This window comes from Copidosoma floridanum, unplaced genomic scaffold (assembly GCF_036245765.1).
Source record: "Copidosoma floridanum isolate Cflo_tuat_1 unplaced genomic scaffold, Cflo_Japanese_pri ptg000019l, whole genome shotgun sequence".
Taxonomy (NCBI): domain Eukaryota; kingdom Metazoa; phylum Arthropoda; class Insecta; order Hymenoptera; family Encyrtidae; genus Copidosoma; species Copidosoma floridanum.
The window spans coordinates 19,122,344-19,134,750 of NW_028321896.1; the positions used below are offsets into that span (position 1 = coordinate 19,122,344).

The 12,407-nt window shown below is 33.2% G+C and overlaps 4 protein-coding genes across 5 annotated transcripts; 2 read left to right on the top strand and 2 right to left on the bottom strand.

Moving 5' to 3' along the window:
* The first annotated feature begins 1,417 nt into the window (after window positions 1-1,417).
* Window positions 1,418-4,431, top strand: LOC106645781 (eukaryotic translation initiation factor 2-alpha kinase 1). The gene is made up of 8 exons (XM_014361711.3): window positions 1,418-1,774; window positions 1,861-2,025; window positions 2,087-2,243; window positions 2,307-2,979; window positions 3,056-3,229; window positions 3,317-3,472; window positions 3,551-3,688; window positions 3,764-4,431. Exons 1-8 carry the CDS (start codon window positions 1,714-1,716, stop codon window positions 3,995-3,997), a joined length of 1,758 nt encoding a protein of 585 aa, XP_014217197.3. The 5' UTR covers window positions 1,418-1,713; the 3' UTR covers window positions 3,998-4,431.
* Window positions 3,738-5,509, bottom strand: LOC106645791 (divergent protein kinase domain 2A). The gene is made up of 4 exons (XM_014361732.2): window positions 4,881-5,509; window positions 4,512-4,812; window positions 4,302-4,438; window positions 3,738-4,237 (listed from the first exon to the last, which is right to left on the bottom strand). Exons 1-4 carry the CDS (start codon window positions 5,463-5,465, stop codon window positions 4,037-4,039), a joined length of 1,224 nt encoding a protein of 407 aa, XP_014217218.2. The 5' UTR covers window positions 5,466-5,509; the 3' UTR covers window positions 3,738-4,036.
* A 302-nt stretch (window positions 5,510-5,811) lies between these two features.
* Bmcp (uncoupling protein Bmcp mitochondrial) lies at window positions 5,812-7,644 on the top strand. Of its 2 annotated transcripts, none has more exons than XM_089592978.1 (8): window positions 5,812-5,998; window positions 6,187-6,340; window positions 6,417-6,564; window positions 6,644-6,923; window positions 6,982-7,100; window positions 7,164-7,224; window positions 7,298-7,390; window positions 7,448-7,644. In XM_089592978.1, the coding sequence occupies exons 2-8, from the start codon at window positions 6,268-6,270 to the stop codon at window positions 7,562-7,564; spliced, it is 891 nt and encodes a 296-aa protein (XP_089449104.1). In that variant the 5' UTR covers window positions 5,812-5,998; window positions 6,187-6,267; the 3' UTR covers window positions 7,565-7,644. The 2 variants fall into 2 exon arrangements, with proteins under 2 accessions (XP_089449104.1, XP_014217203.1); XM_014361717.2 differs by having other exon boundaries at window positions 7,298-7,387.
* A 562-nt stretch (window positions 7,645-8,206) lies between these two features.
* LOC106645785 (protein FAN) lies at window positions 8,207-12,391 on the bottom strand. Its single transcript, XM_014361716.2, has 14 exons — window positions 12,066-12,391; window positions 11,725-11,961; window positions 11,425-11,623; window positions 11,088-11,345; window positions 10,796-11,004; window positions 10,385-10,702; window positions 10,133-10,311; window positions 9,922-10,053; window positions 9,625-9,831; window positions 9,270-9,534; window positions 8,976-9,203; window positions 8,804-8,892; window positions 8,482-8,733; window positions 8,207-8,395 (listed from the first exon to the last, which is right to left on the bottom strand). Exons 1-14 carry the CDS (start codon window positions 12,086-12,088, stop codon window positions 8,304-8,306), a joined length of 2,688 nt encoding a protein of 895 aa, XP_014217202.2. The 5' UTR covers window positions 12,089-12,391; the 3' UTR covers window positions 8,207-8,303.
* Window positions 12,392-12,407: the final 16 nt, after the last annotated feature.

Here is a 12,407-nt window from a genome sequence, read left to right on the forward strand (position 1 = left end):
ATCTCAGTCTCTCACTCTCACTCACCGGCAGTCCGGCTGAACTGCAGTCATGCGACGAAAGAGATGACGGCAGACGGTTTTGGGGCTTGGAGCTTAGTGCTCGGAAGTAAATAGTCATAACAGCTATAGTCTACATTAGTTGTTAGTAAACTTGACAAAAACGCTAGCGATAGAACACAACAACAATTATAAAAGCTCTTGTAAATTTGGATTTCTAACTAGTTAATTCGCCTTTTTTTATTTGTCTTTTTTTGCGTTATGAAAATATGAAAAATCTAAACAATTTTCTTACCCATTTTGATGGTTTTTCAAAATAATACATGTGATCGACTTTTTTTAAATATTTTTCTGAGCATTTCGGCAATTGAGTTTATGGTTATTGTTTATTGTTGTGTAGCCCCTCCCCCCACAATAATAATTATACACTTTAAGCCGTACTTGAAGCACTTAATTACGAGGGCGGCTCTTTTGGCTCAGTTCGGTTCTATACTTTAGTTTTATTCAATCGGTTTTTGAGTATTATCGTGTGCATGATTTTGCTACCACTATATGTTAGAGTCAAGAAGTTTCGATTGGAGGATTACACTAAGAAAATTTATTATTATCATATCGGCTTTCTGATCCGCAGTAAATTAAAGGTACAACTAATTTACAATCACAATTTTAAGTGCCTCAAGGTCAATAATACCGAAAAAAAATTAAGTTACTGCTCTTTGTTCATAAGTTTCATTTGTTTATCCTGATGCAACTTTTACATGTATTTTAAGTATTAATAACCAATTATTACATTATCAGAGCTCTAATGTAACATATGATAAAATCATAACAATATAAAACGACTATCACTCGAACGCTCTGGATTGTGGTTTTGATATCACTTAGGTTTTAGAGTATACATAACAGCAATTTTGATGTTCGAAGTTTTTTTGATGTGAGCTATTAATTATGTACTTCACGGTTAATGCATAAATAAGGATCGTAAATATCATGTAATATACTGCATACTGATTAAAATGTTTAGTAAATTGAATTAAATGGGATTAAGAACTTGTGTTTAATTTTTTTGAGCTTGGAATGTCAGGGTTACCGAGTTTTAGACGTTTGAACGGTGCGCATTTTACTCAGCCAATGAGCGCTCAAGTGCCTCGTGTATATTTTTTTTTTTTTTTTTTTTTCTATTGCAGGACAATTTGGCACGATGTATATTTCCGTTCTCGAAAAAACTGGCTGCAAATGCGATTGTCCGAATCAATGGAACTAACCAATAAAGAGCGAGAAAGCGCGATATCGCTCTGAAATCTGACATTTAATTTTTTTTAAATATATACCTATATACAGTCGTGTGTGATTCTGTCACATTGTCACATTGTCATTGTCAGTGAGTCAAATTGCTGCACTTCTGCAGTCGTGTATTTGTATCGTATGTATGCCTGTCCTGTATGGTATAACTTATAAGTTTTGTTTACTTCACTGCCGTTTTGCGATTTATGAAAGTTGTAATAAAATAAGACTTATGCTGCTTGGGCTTTTATGAAAACTTGTATTTTTAAATCACATCAATACACCAATGCAATATTGAGCTCATCATGACATAACAACAACAATTTCAGCAGTGTTTTGACTTTTTCAAGGATTTTGCCGTTTCGTCTGCCAAATAATTTCACATTGAAGAGCACCGTCGAATTCTCAAATTTATGCAAATAAGTGTTCAAGATGGAAAAAAAATCTAAAAATCCTTGGTACAGTTTATCCACCGTTACTACTTTTGACAAAGGTACGCAAATGCATTAAATTTTTACTTACCTGTAGCTAATCTAATCACGTTTTCGTTAATAAAAGTTTTTCTCATGTGTTCTGCAGGAACTGGTGCTTTTCAAACAAGATATTTTGATAAGAATAGGAAAGAAAAAAATTTCAACAAAGTCATTAAAAAATGTTCTCCGAGTGTCTTAATTACTTCACTACTGAATTACATATGCTACTTAAGCGAAAAGGACCCAGAGCAAAAACAAAATTTATATTCTTGTGAGTACATTATTAAAAATATTAAATATTTGATATTTATTTGATCTGTTTTTGTTTCCAGTATTATGTAATGTTATGCAGAAAATGGATCTTATAGATTCTTCTCATAAAATAAAACCAGTTAAACTTGCTGATGGGAGATACATGGATGCTGTATATCAATTAATCAACGTAGCTAGATCAGTCATTGGGAATAATAAGGCAATATCCATACCAAGGTACACAAATGTAAAATTAATCTAAAATATATACTTAATAGCTTTAATCTTTTTACTTTTTAGACCTGTTTGGTCGTACATTTCCTTATACCAGGATCAGTTTATAGAAACCGGGTTTATAGCAGGTGGTGGTTTTGGCAGTGTTTTTAAGGCTAAGCACAAACTTGACGAGGTCGAGTATGCAATAAAGAAAATTATTGTCAAACCTGGGAAAATCAAAACTATTATTCATTATTTGGAAGAAGTTAAAACACTTGCCAAATTAAATCATTCAAATATTGTATCCTACAAACAAGCGTGGATAGAACCTTATACCGCACCCTGCCTTCCACAACTGACACCTCTGATAGATTTGAGAAATGATGAAAGTGTAGATATTGAAAGTTGCACAAAGTCTTGTAGAATTTTCAGTGGAAGTCAACGCTTGCGTTGTAGCTACGAAGTCGATGAATCTAGTTCAGACAGTATTTCGTTTAGAGGAGAAAATAGTAATCCATGTAGTATTAGTATTGAAAGTGATACTGACAACAATGCTGGTGAAGATAATTTAAAAAGTGAAAAAATTAGTGACACTCGTTCAAATATCAGTTCGTTTGAAGAGAAAAAAGAGGAAGAAGCACGTAACGTTGAAAGTGATATTGATAATAAAATTAATACCGGTTCTGGAATCAGCACAGAAGAAAGCAGTGATGAATCTCTTGAAAACATCAAAATTTGTCAATACTCTAGAGAAAAAGTAAGTTCAGATCACAGTTACCTTCTTAATTACCATAATTTTATTCATTCTAAAAAATTTTTTTAACTACTTTTAGAATCTGTACACAATATTGTATATTCAAATGGCATTATGTGAAAAAACATTGCGCCACTGGTTAGATGATAGAACTGAACCTACTCCGGTGTCTGTAATGGCTGATATAGCAACACAAATACTTTGTGGCCTGAATTACATACATTCTCTAAACATTGTGCATCACGACATAAAGGTATACGATTTCTCTTTAAGACGAAAAATTTCTTAATTACTTTGAATTTACTTGTCACTGAGAATAAAAATAAAAATAAAATTTTAGCCAAGTAACATATTCATTTCAACATCAGGAAAACTACGAATACAACTTGGAGACTTTGGTTTGGCTTGTCCTTTGCAAAAAGAAAGTCATAATTCTATTGTTGGAACTTGTATGTATGCAGCACCCGAGCAATTAAATGGAGAATGCAATCCAATGGTAAAATAGATAATTTCTTCAAGTTTTTCAGCATAATAAGTAGATCACGAATCAATTTATTCCTATATTTATTTCTAGAGTGACGTCTATAGTTTGGGCATTGTCTTTTTGGAACTATTAGTTCCTATGAAAACAGTCAGTGAATGTGTTGAAATGATTAATCATTTAAAATCAAATCAAATACCATCAAGTTTAGCTTCCTCGCATCAAAAATGGGTAAAAATAAATAACTGTAAAATAATAAGTAATTATTTGTTCTCGTAAATGTTAAGACATTTAATTTTATCACAGATCAATACAATTAAAAAATTGTTAAATCACAACCCAGCACAACGGCCTTCATCGAGCGAACTTCTGGAAGACTTACGAATAGATAAAGACTTGACAATATCAAAATTGGAACATGAAAACAGTAGGCTAAGACATGAAAACGAAAAAAAAGATCAAATCATAAGCGAGTTGCAAAATTTTATTAAAAATTTGCAGGATCAACTAAAGAATCTGCAAGAAGGAAATCTGAAGTAGGCTCAATTCATGACATTTTGTACAAAGCGTTGTAAATATTTAACGTTGTTTTTGATACTTTATGATTGAATCCAAAACTTTTTGAAGTTGAATGCCGAATGTGATTCTTGAGTGAGGTGGGTCTGGAGTGGAACACTTTTTAATTAAATTTGTTAAAGTTGAATACTTTTTTAAAATTTCACTTGGTGTACTATGCAAAAATCCTTGCGTAAATCTTTCGTTGTTTTGTCCCAGAGCATGCTGTAATAAGTAACAAAATTTTTTTATTTTTTAATAGTTAATGGGCAGTTGAAGCAAAAATTACCTGACAAATCGCCATATAATTATGATCGCTAATTTTATGATTACATATATCGCTAGGGGAAAATATGAAACAATCTTGGCAATTGGTATGAGTTTCACTGATGTGTGTTTCATTCCAAGAAAGTATGTTTGACCAGACTGAAATTTTTCGTATTGTTATTGAATGACAGTCTTTTTTGAATAAAATGTTTTTAATAAATATAACTGTTACCTTCTTTTGGTGGGTCCTTATCCACAACAATAACATTCTCCAAATCAATAAATACAGCCTGATTGTTCTGATTAACTGCAATATTATCTATAGACACGTCTGTCAGATAAAAGGCAAATTCCGAGTGTTTAAAAGTAAGCTTATAGGCAGCATCGAGAAGACTAGATGATATTTCAGCTCTTTTTATCCAAGGCTCATTAATGAAGGCGGATAAGGGTAGACCGGCATTCTCCTCAACAACTACCCTTCCACATTCCCCGATGTACTTTGGTGTGGGCCAATCGTTTTCGGGCGTCAACAGCTAGAAAATAACTAAAAAAACTGGAAAAACATAGTTTTTAGCAAAAATCTAGGTGAAATGACAAATACCTGAAGAAAAATCGGTTCAGGGTTGATTTTTATGAAACTCCACAGGTATTTGTAATAATTTGCATTTTTAGCCGAATCTCCGATTTTTCCCAATAATTTATTAGCTCTTCCAACAGTAGGACAAAGTCTTAATTTCACGTGTGGATCATCGAATCTTGCATCTTCCAAATCTCTCAGAATCGATCGGTAAAAGTTCGTTATCGCGTTTGATCTCTTGTTCTTACGAAAACAAAGTTCATCAAACTGATCGTTAGAACAAATGAAATCATCAAAGAGTTGAAATTCAAAGTCATGAGCCAACTTTTTCACAACAACCTTCGTATCCCCATATTTGCCGTAATAAACATTTTTCACGCCAAACAAATTGTTGAATATCGAATTGAAATCTGAATACTCGAAAACGATTTTGTTATCGTCGATATCTTGACACAGCGAAACCCCGAAACAGGCAGGACACTTTTCCCTCTCGGTAATGTCGGCCACAGTGCGATTTAATTTGCGCAGGAGCTCACCGACTACCAGAACAACCAGAGTTGTGAGAAACAAGAAAATAGTCCGTCTCTTGATTAACTTCATGAATGACATCACAATAATATATTAAATTTCATTAAAAAAAAAAAAAAAAAAAAAAAAAAAAATCGACTAAAATAAACACATGTACACTTTTCACAACAATTGCACACGAGATGCGCTGACGACACTACAATTTTTTTTTTTTTTGCCGAGCAATCATAACGCACACGCTTGCATGTAAGTTCAAAATATTATTCATAAAAACAAACACAAATGTCAACAGCCTTTTTTTTTTTATATCATAGTGCTCTACGTCCGGCTCCTTTGATAAGGGCACTACTATGGGCACTGTCTTGTGCAGCAGTCCGCGCCCGGCATGCACAACAAAAATCATCGATCGGAGCAGTCTGTCTGCTAGGCTGTCTGCTCTCAGTGCACGTGTGCATTTGGACATCGTAACATATCTTAATTCTTCAGTTTTCAAACTTAAGTTAAAGACCACAGAGGTGCAATTACAACTGAATGATTTCGCTTGATCGATCCTAAGAACTTTTCTACTTAAATTTCTCATTACTAGAAATTAGTAGTGTCAAGATTTATTGTTGGTAAGCGCTTTTTTTCATTTAATGGGATTATTTGTGTGCATATACTTGCTCAAATAATCGAATGGTTTATAAGCTATACATGGCTGGCATTTAATTTAGTTTGTTGAATTATTGCTTCCAATTTTTCTTGTATTAATGGAAAATTTTGCATGTGTATTCTCGTGTATACACGATACGTTTTATTTTAGAATGCGGTAGTATAATATCCTTCGTTGTTGGAAATGGCCAAAAGTTTGTAAATATTATCAATCAGTTTAAAATAACATAAAATGGTAGACTCAACTATCCAAGATTGGAGGCCCTTTGTGTACGGAGGCTTAGCATCCATTGTAGCTGAATTAGGTAAAGCACTGATCAAATATACAATTCTTGTGCTTAAATGTAAGTGAATGGCAGTGCTTAACTTTATTGATTTCAGGTACTTTTCCGTTGGACACGACAAAAACTCGTCTGCAAATTCAAGGACAAAAGCACGATGTAAGATTTTCAAGCTTAAAGTATTCTGGAATGATAGATGCTTTGATAAAAATCCCGAAACAAGAGGGCTACAAAGCTTTGTATGCTGGGTAAACTTTGAGAGTTTTATTTTTTTATTGGAAAAATTTATATTAGTTGACACACTGCCCAAAGACTTCAATTTCACAGGATCAGCTCAGCAATTTTAAGGCAGGCAACTTATGGAACCATTAAGTTTGGAACTTACTATTCTCTGAAGCAAAGTGCCACAGATAAGTGGGGTACCAACGATATAGTTTTGATCAATATTGTGTGTGCTGCAATAGCCGGAGCTTTTTCCAGTGCCATTGCGAATCCAACAGATGTTGTAAAAGTCAGAATGCAACTTGCTACAATAGAAACTAATCTTTCACTGTTTGGTTGTTTGCAAGATGTTTACTATCAAGAAGGTGTAAGAGGCTTGTGGAGGGTAAGTTTGTAAATTTTATTTAATTATGTCATTTGATAAACAATTCTTATTGACCTAGGGAGTTGGTCCAACTGCTCAGAGGGCAGCTATTATAGCAGCAGTGGAATTACCCATATATGATTTTAGTAAAAAAGAGTTAATACCTTATGTAGGTGACAGCATATCCAATCATTTTATGTAAGTATTTATTATCATTTATTTGATAATTATTTTTTTCATAAAAAATTTTTTTTATTATAGATCTAGTTTTATAGCAAGTATGGGAAGTGCTGTATCCTCTACTCCCATTGATGTTGTCCGAGTATGATTCATTATTTGAAAATAAAATTTCTAATGTAAATATCTGTTTCAATAATAAAAATTTCGATTCATAGACACGATTGATGAACCAGAGACGGATAAATTCAAATCATGGGACTGTTCCTTCTCATATTTATACCAGCAGTACAGAGTGTTTCATTCAGGTAGTCCTAATTATAACTATCCCATGTAAATTTTATCACTAATTTTTTTTTTACTTGTAGACTTTTAGGAATGAGGGGTTTTTCGCGCTTTATAAAGGGTTTATCCCTACTTGGCTCAGGATGGGACCATGGAATATCATATTTTTCATAACTTATGAGCAATTGAAAAAGTTTTAAAGAAATTTGCAAATGCACACATTTAATGTAAATATCTTAAGATCTATTGTTTCTTAAAAAAATATTTTTTTTAATCAGTTTTTCAAACAATTTTTATTTCTGATGATTATTGCATTTTAAAAAGATTTTTTGTACAGTGTAAATAGGGTATTTTTGTTTATGCCTGCATATAACGTTTCTTTATTTTTTATTTAATGAAGAAAACTGAAAATACTCATCAACTATTTATGCAACTTGTTAGTATTAATTGTAGAGATTAATTTAAATAATTTTAAGTAATTTAGGAAAAAATTAAAAGTACACTTAACCAAATGATAGTATTAAAGTACAAATTAAACAGATACAGCAAATTCTAACTTGCGTGCTGTTTCAAAAAATATTATTTTATGAAAAATGAAATTTTGTCACGTAATAAATCGTTTTTATAGATGTGTTGTTGACTGACGTTTTGTATCATTTAACGTATATTACTCTCATGTCGATAAATGTATGGTAGCTTAAATGTTGTTAAAGTCAACTGTGTTGAAAAAGTGTTAATAATTTTGAAAAACAAAACCCAATTTTTAGAGTGAATTAATAAATAGCACAAAAAAGTAACAGTCTTTTTTTTATTTTTTCTCAAAATATATTTATTTTTATATGGTGTAATGATTTTTGTACAACAAGAAAATATATTTACACACATCTCGATGAACTTTTGAAATTGAAATTTCGCGATAACACTAGGTAAAAATAATTATCATTCGCAATCCCATACGATAACTTTCTTATCTCGACCACCTGTCATCACCTTTTTATTGTCTGACGTTATAGCTACGGATACTATAGCTCCTAAACATGAATAAAAAATTTAACTTTACAGACGAAAAAAAAAAAAGTTATTATTTTACAAAAAATATAGATTTGTAAATATTTACCCTCGTGACAGTGAAATTTGGATATGAACGCCGCAGTCTGTGGGTACCACACGTGAAGATCGCCTTGGGCATCTCCGATTAGTAACAACGAACCAATCCACCCAAAGCTCATGGGTTCTTCGTCCAACGTTGCAAAATAAATTTGAGTACTAGTTTGTACATCCATGACGATTAACGAATTATTGCTCGCGCAAGATATAATGTTATTTGATTCCGGTTCAAACGTTATAGAATTGACTCTGGACATGTGATCTAACGAAAATTTAATTACGTTTATCAATTGTATTGATGAATTTTGATGGGGGAGAAAAAAAAGTATTACCTTTAACGGTAAACCGAAGTTCGTACGAACCAAAATTCCACAAGTAAACTTCTCCATCCTCTGTACCAGTAGCTAGTAAAGTTTCATCTCTGAAAACAGAAAAAAATATACCATAGAGACTTTTTATGGAATATACCAAAATACACAGTAAAACAAGCAATCATCTAATTACTTTGACATACTAATACAGGTGACTTGAGCATCGTGATCTAGTTCGGCTACAAAACTCTCGGCAAGTTTCATCTTTCTATCCGAGTAGGGTCGCCAAATTTTGGTGGTGCAATCCCAAGAGCTCGACGCTATGACATTATGCTTTTTACTGTACAGCAGGCAAGAGACCGCATCGTTGTGTGCGTACAGTGTTTCGAAAACCTTTGCAAACTCCACGTCGTAGTAAATTCTGCAACGATTTTTCAATGACATACGGTTGAAAAGTACAAATTATAAAAACAATAATTGACCTTACAGATAATTATCCGAAGTACCAACTACGATGACATTGGATTTCGAAGGCGTTTGATACGAAACACAAGAAATCAAAGGAACGGAAGACAATGCGATCCTTCGTGTCAATTTGCCAGTTTGCGGAGAATATATTTTCATAACGCCGTCACGGCCCACCGAAATAACGTCCTCGCTCTGTGCGTCATAACTTATGGTTGCTACCGCACTCACCGATTCCTTGTGCGATTGGAATACGTATCTTTGTTTGAAATTTGGCATTTTAATTCCTGTAAAATCATGCCTCATTATTACATTTGAAAAGTAAAATAAAATTTTTAAAAAAAGTGAGTAGAGAACAAAAAATATATTCATCCTACCGGGTGATGATGAATGTTCCTGTGCTGAAAACAAGCTTTCGCTTTTGATTAGGTCAGCCACTACGAATCGCTTCGGATGAGGTACTTTGAATATTTGTTTGGGAATTTGTCCAAATTCCATGATTTGAACCTCGAGGCCGTGTCTGTCGTTGATATCTTTTATTGTGTCTAAATCGATGGCTCCTTCGTAACACAGATGGAAGAACACTATAAAAATGCATATATGTTTAATCGCATCAGAGCGAAACAAATTTTATTTATTTCTAACGAATCACTGGAAAAAAATCACGATTTTACCATTATCCGCTTTGACTGCTTCTTCCCCCTTTTGCTTGTACCCAAAAATGAGGTCGATCCAGTGGTGCAGATTCTTCGAGACCCAATTACTTTCTAAGACTTTTCTCATCTTCCTTACGAAATCTGATGGATCTTGAATTTACAAATAATATATTTTAACCATGTAAAAATATATATATTAACTGAAAAATAGTAAAAAAAAAAATTTAACCTTTCGCCCAAGGTGGCAAATGCACATCGTTGATTTTCGTTCCGTCGTGCCGATAGCCGAAATCGATACCGTAACTGTTGACCAAAAAATCTCCGTTGTTGCTCGTATCGTAAAACTCCGGTATCAGTTCTTTGAAGTCCGACATGTTATTCAGTACATTTTTCCACACATCAGATAAACTATGAAAGTTGGTTTTCGATCAACGTTAATTTTTATTTATAAATATAGTACGAATCCAAATAATGATAGTACCTGTTAAACATTCTGTCAGGATGGTCGAACCTGCCATTTTGCAGGCAAAGCATGTACTGCGGGTACTTTCTGACCAAATAAAAAAGCACAAAACCAGGGGCGCTGTAGTGTGACCCATACAAGAATTTCGGCTCCGACATCTCGTCGTACCGATCTTTCAATCTTTCCAATCTCTTGAGTTCTAACGCTCCAATGGGCTTACTGAGATCCCTGTAAATATTTGGGTTGTCAAAATCCAATGTGGTGGACGTGTAATCCTGAAGGACCCAAGGCATCACGGGATATTGCGTCAAATCGTGGAAAGTTCTATCCGCTATGCTGGATTGAAAAGTACGTACTTGTTAAAGACAGAAAATCAATGAGATTTCGTGGTATTTTTTTTTTATTTTTTATTTGTTTTTTTTTTCATACCTATTGATATACAAAAGGTAATCATAGTTGGACAACGAGCCATTTTGCCATTGCATAGTCATTTGATTTTGATGCAACGTTTCGATTTTTAAGTCAAATTGGTTCAACATACTTGTGTACAATGCGTCTCTATCTTCCTGATTTTTTGTTGATAAAAATAAAAGCTCTGTTTTATTATCTGACGGCCGTGACCACTTTATTTCAAGACCCTATTGTGGGTGAAAAAAATATTAAATTTATCAATCATTGAATGTTTCAGATGAATTATTCTACAGACGGTTGAATATCTTACCACTTGGCGTAATAAAAATCGCCTCTTGATAACATTTTTTATGTCTTTCAAATTTATTTTGAGGACGGGATACTGGTCCATATTATTGTAAGGTTGAAAATAAATTCTACAGTTGGTAAGCAAAACTCTACCTGGGTTGATCACTAAGGGTGAGACTTTATTTGCTTGAGTCTCAATTATAATCTGCTCGTATAAATCTTCCAACCACGATGTGTCAAATGTAAATCTGGATTGTCTTGAATGGACAATTGCCATTATCTGTTAGTACAAACATTTTAAATGTACAATTTCATCTACAAGGTTTATAAATCATTCTAAATCTACAATTTCATCTTACCATAGCGTTTTGTTCGGCTGTTGGAAGAGTGGCAGCTCTTAAGAGCTGCAGTATCTGTGGAAGACAATCTTCTACTTTAGCATAGTTGAAGGAAAATTGAAAGTCAGCTGGTTGATGTATGAATTTATAAGGAGCAAGTATGTTTCCCTTGAACATTTCCACATACTGTTTACAGTGAACCAAAAGTGCATCGTTTACCCTTTCAAATATAATGAAAAAAAATCTTATTTTTACACCTGACCAGGAAAGATGTATATATATATATATGTATTTGTACATAAATAATAAAAGTTCTCTCACTCTGTAAGGTTATTGTCCCAGGGAAGTTTTTCAGTGGACGTTATATCTTTGTGGGCAATTTTAATGAGCGGTTGATTAATGTCTTTGCTGACGAAAACTAAAGATTTTGAGCATAATTTTAATCGACCATCCAACCACTGATTTTCATCATTTTCGATATTTCCATCAATGAATTTCATTTGCACGCTGTAGTCTTCGAAAAAAATCTCTCCCGGATCCAATAAAAGCATTGTAAATCTAGATAAAGTGTTCATTTATTATCAAATAAACAAAAAGTCGAAAAAATGTTACAAAAAAATTATCCCTATAATTGTAATTGTAAAAATTCGTAAGTATTTTACCTTATTTCCTTCGTCGTCGCCATTGTAATGTTATCATAGGCACACACTTGTGGTGGATTTAATAAATTATTACAGTATCACGAAGGAATAATAAACACACTTGCGTATGATTGTTGCATGAATAACTCGTTAAACTTGTCAAAGTGCATCAACGAAAAATGGTGAAATTGACACTTTTTCTGAGATATCGTCGTCATTAGGATATTTGAGCATTACACTGCACGCTAACTCACTAATAATCATCGTAAGATTAGATTTTTAAATAACGACAACCGACCAACGCTTGTAGATATTTTTATTTCTTTATATCGTAAGTACACCTGACACTCTCTCTGCTGACTA

Bases quoted from the DNA above. Each gene is read 5' to 3' on its own strand.
- LOC106645785 (XM_014361716.2), bottom strand. From the start codon at position 12,088: ATGGCGACGACGAAGGAAATAAG. The intron at 11,005-11,087 runs GTAAGATATTCA...CACCCACAATAG, and splicing joins GATTTTTATTACGCCAAGTG to GGTCTTGAAATAAAGTGGTC. The intron at 10,312-10,384 runs GTACTATCATTA...CAACTTTCATAG, and splicing joins CCTGACAGAATGTTTAACAG to TTTATCTGATGTGTGGAAAA.
- Bmcp (XM_089592978.1), top strand. From the start codon at position 6,268: ATGGTAGACTCAACTATCCAAGATTGGAGGCCCTTTGTGTACGGAGGC. The intron at 6,341-6,416 runs GTAAAGCACTGA...TATTGATTTCAG, and splicing joins ATCCATTGTAGCTGAATTAG to GTACTTTTCCGTTGGACACG. The intron at 7,391-7,447 runs GTCCTAATTATA...TTTTACTTGTAG, and splicing joins CAGAGTGTTTCATTCAGGTA to ACTTTTAGGAATGAGGGGTT.
- LOC106645791 (XM_014361732.2), bottom strand. From the start codon at position 5,465: ATGTCATTCATGAAGTTAATCAAGAGACGGACTATTTTCTTGTTTCTC. The intron at 4,439-4,511 runs GTAACAGTTATA...GAAAAATTTCAG, and splicing joins TAAGGACCCACCAAAAGAAG to TCTGGTCAAACATACTTTCT. The intron at 4,238-4,301 runs GTAATTTTTGCT...TACTTATTACAG, and splicing joins ATTATATGGCGATTTGTCAG to CATGCTCTGGGACAAAACAA.
- LOC106645781 (XM_014361711.3), top strand. From the start codon at position 1,714: ATGGAAAAAAAATCTAAAAATCCTTGGTACAGTTTATCCACCGTTACT. The intron at 2,244-2,306 runs GTACACAAATGT...TTTACTTTTTAG, and splicing joins AAGGCAATATCCATACCAAG to ACCTGTTTGGTCGTACATTT. The intron at 2,980-3,055 runs GTAAGTTCAGAT...AACTACTTTTAG, and splicing joins GTCAATACTCTAGAGAAAAA to AATCTGTACACAATATTGTA.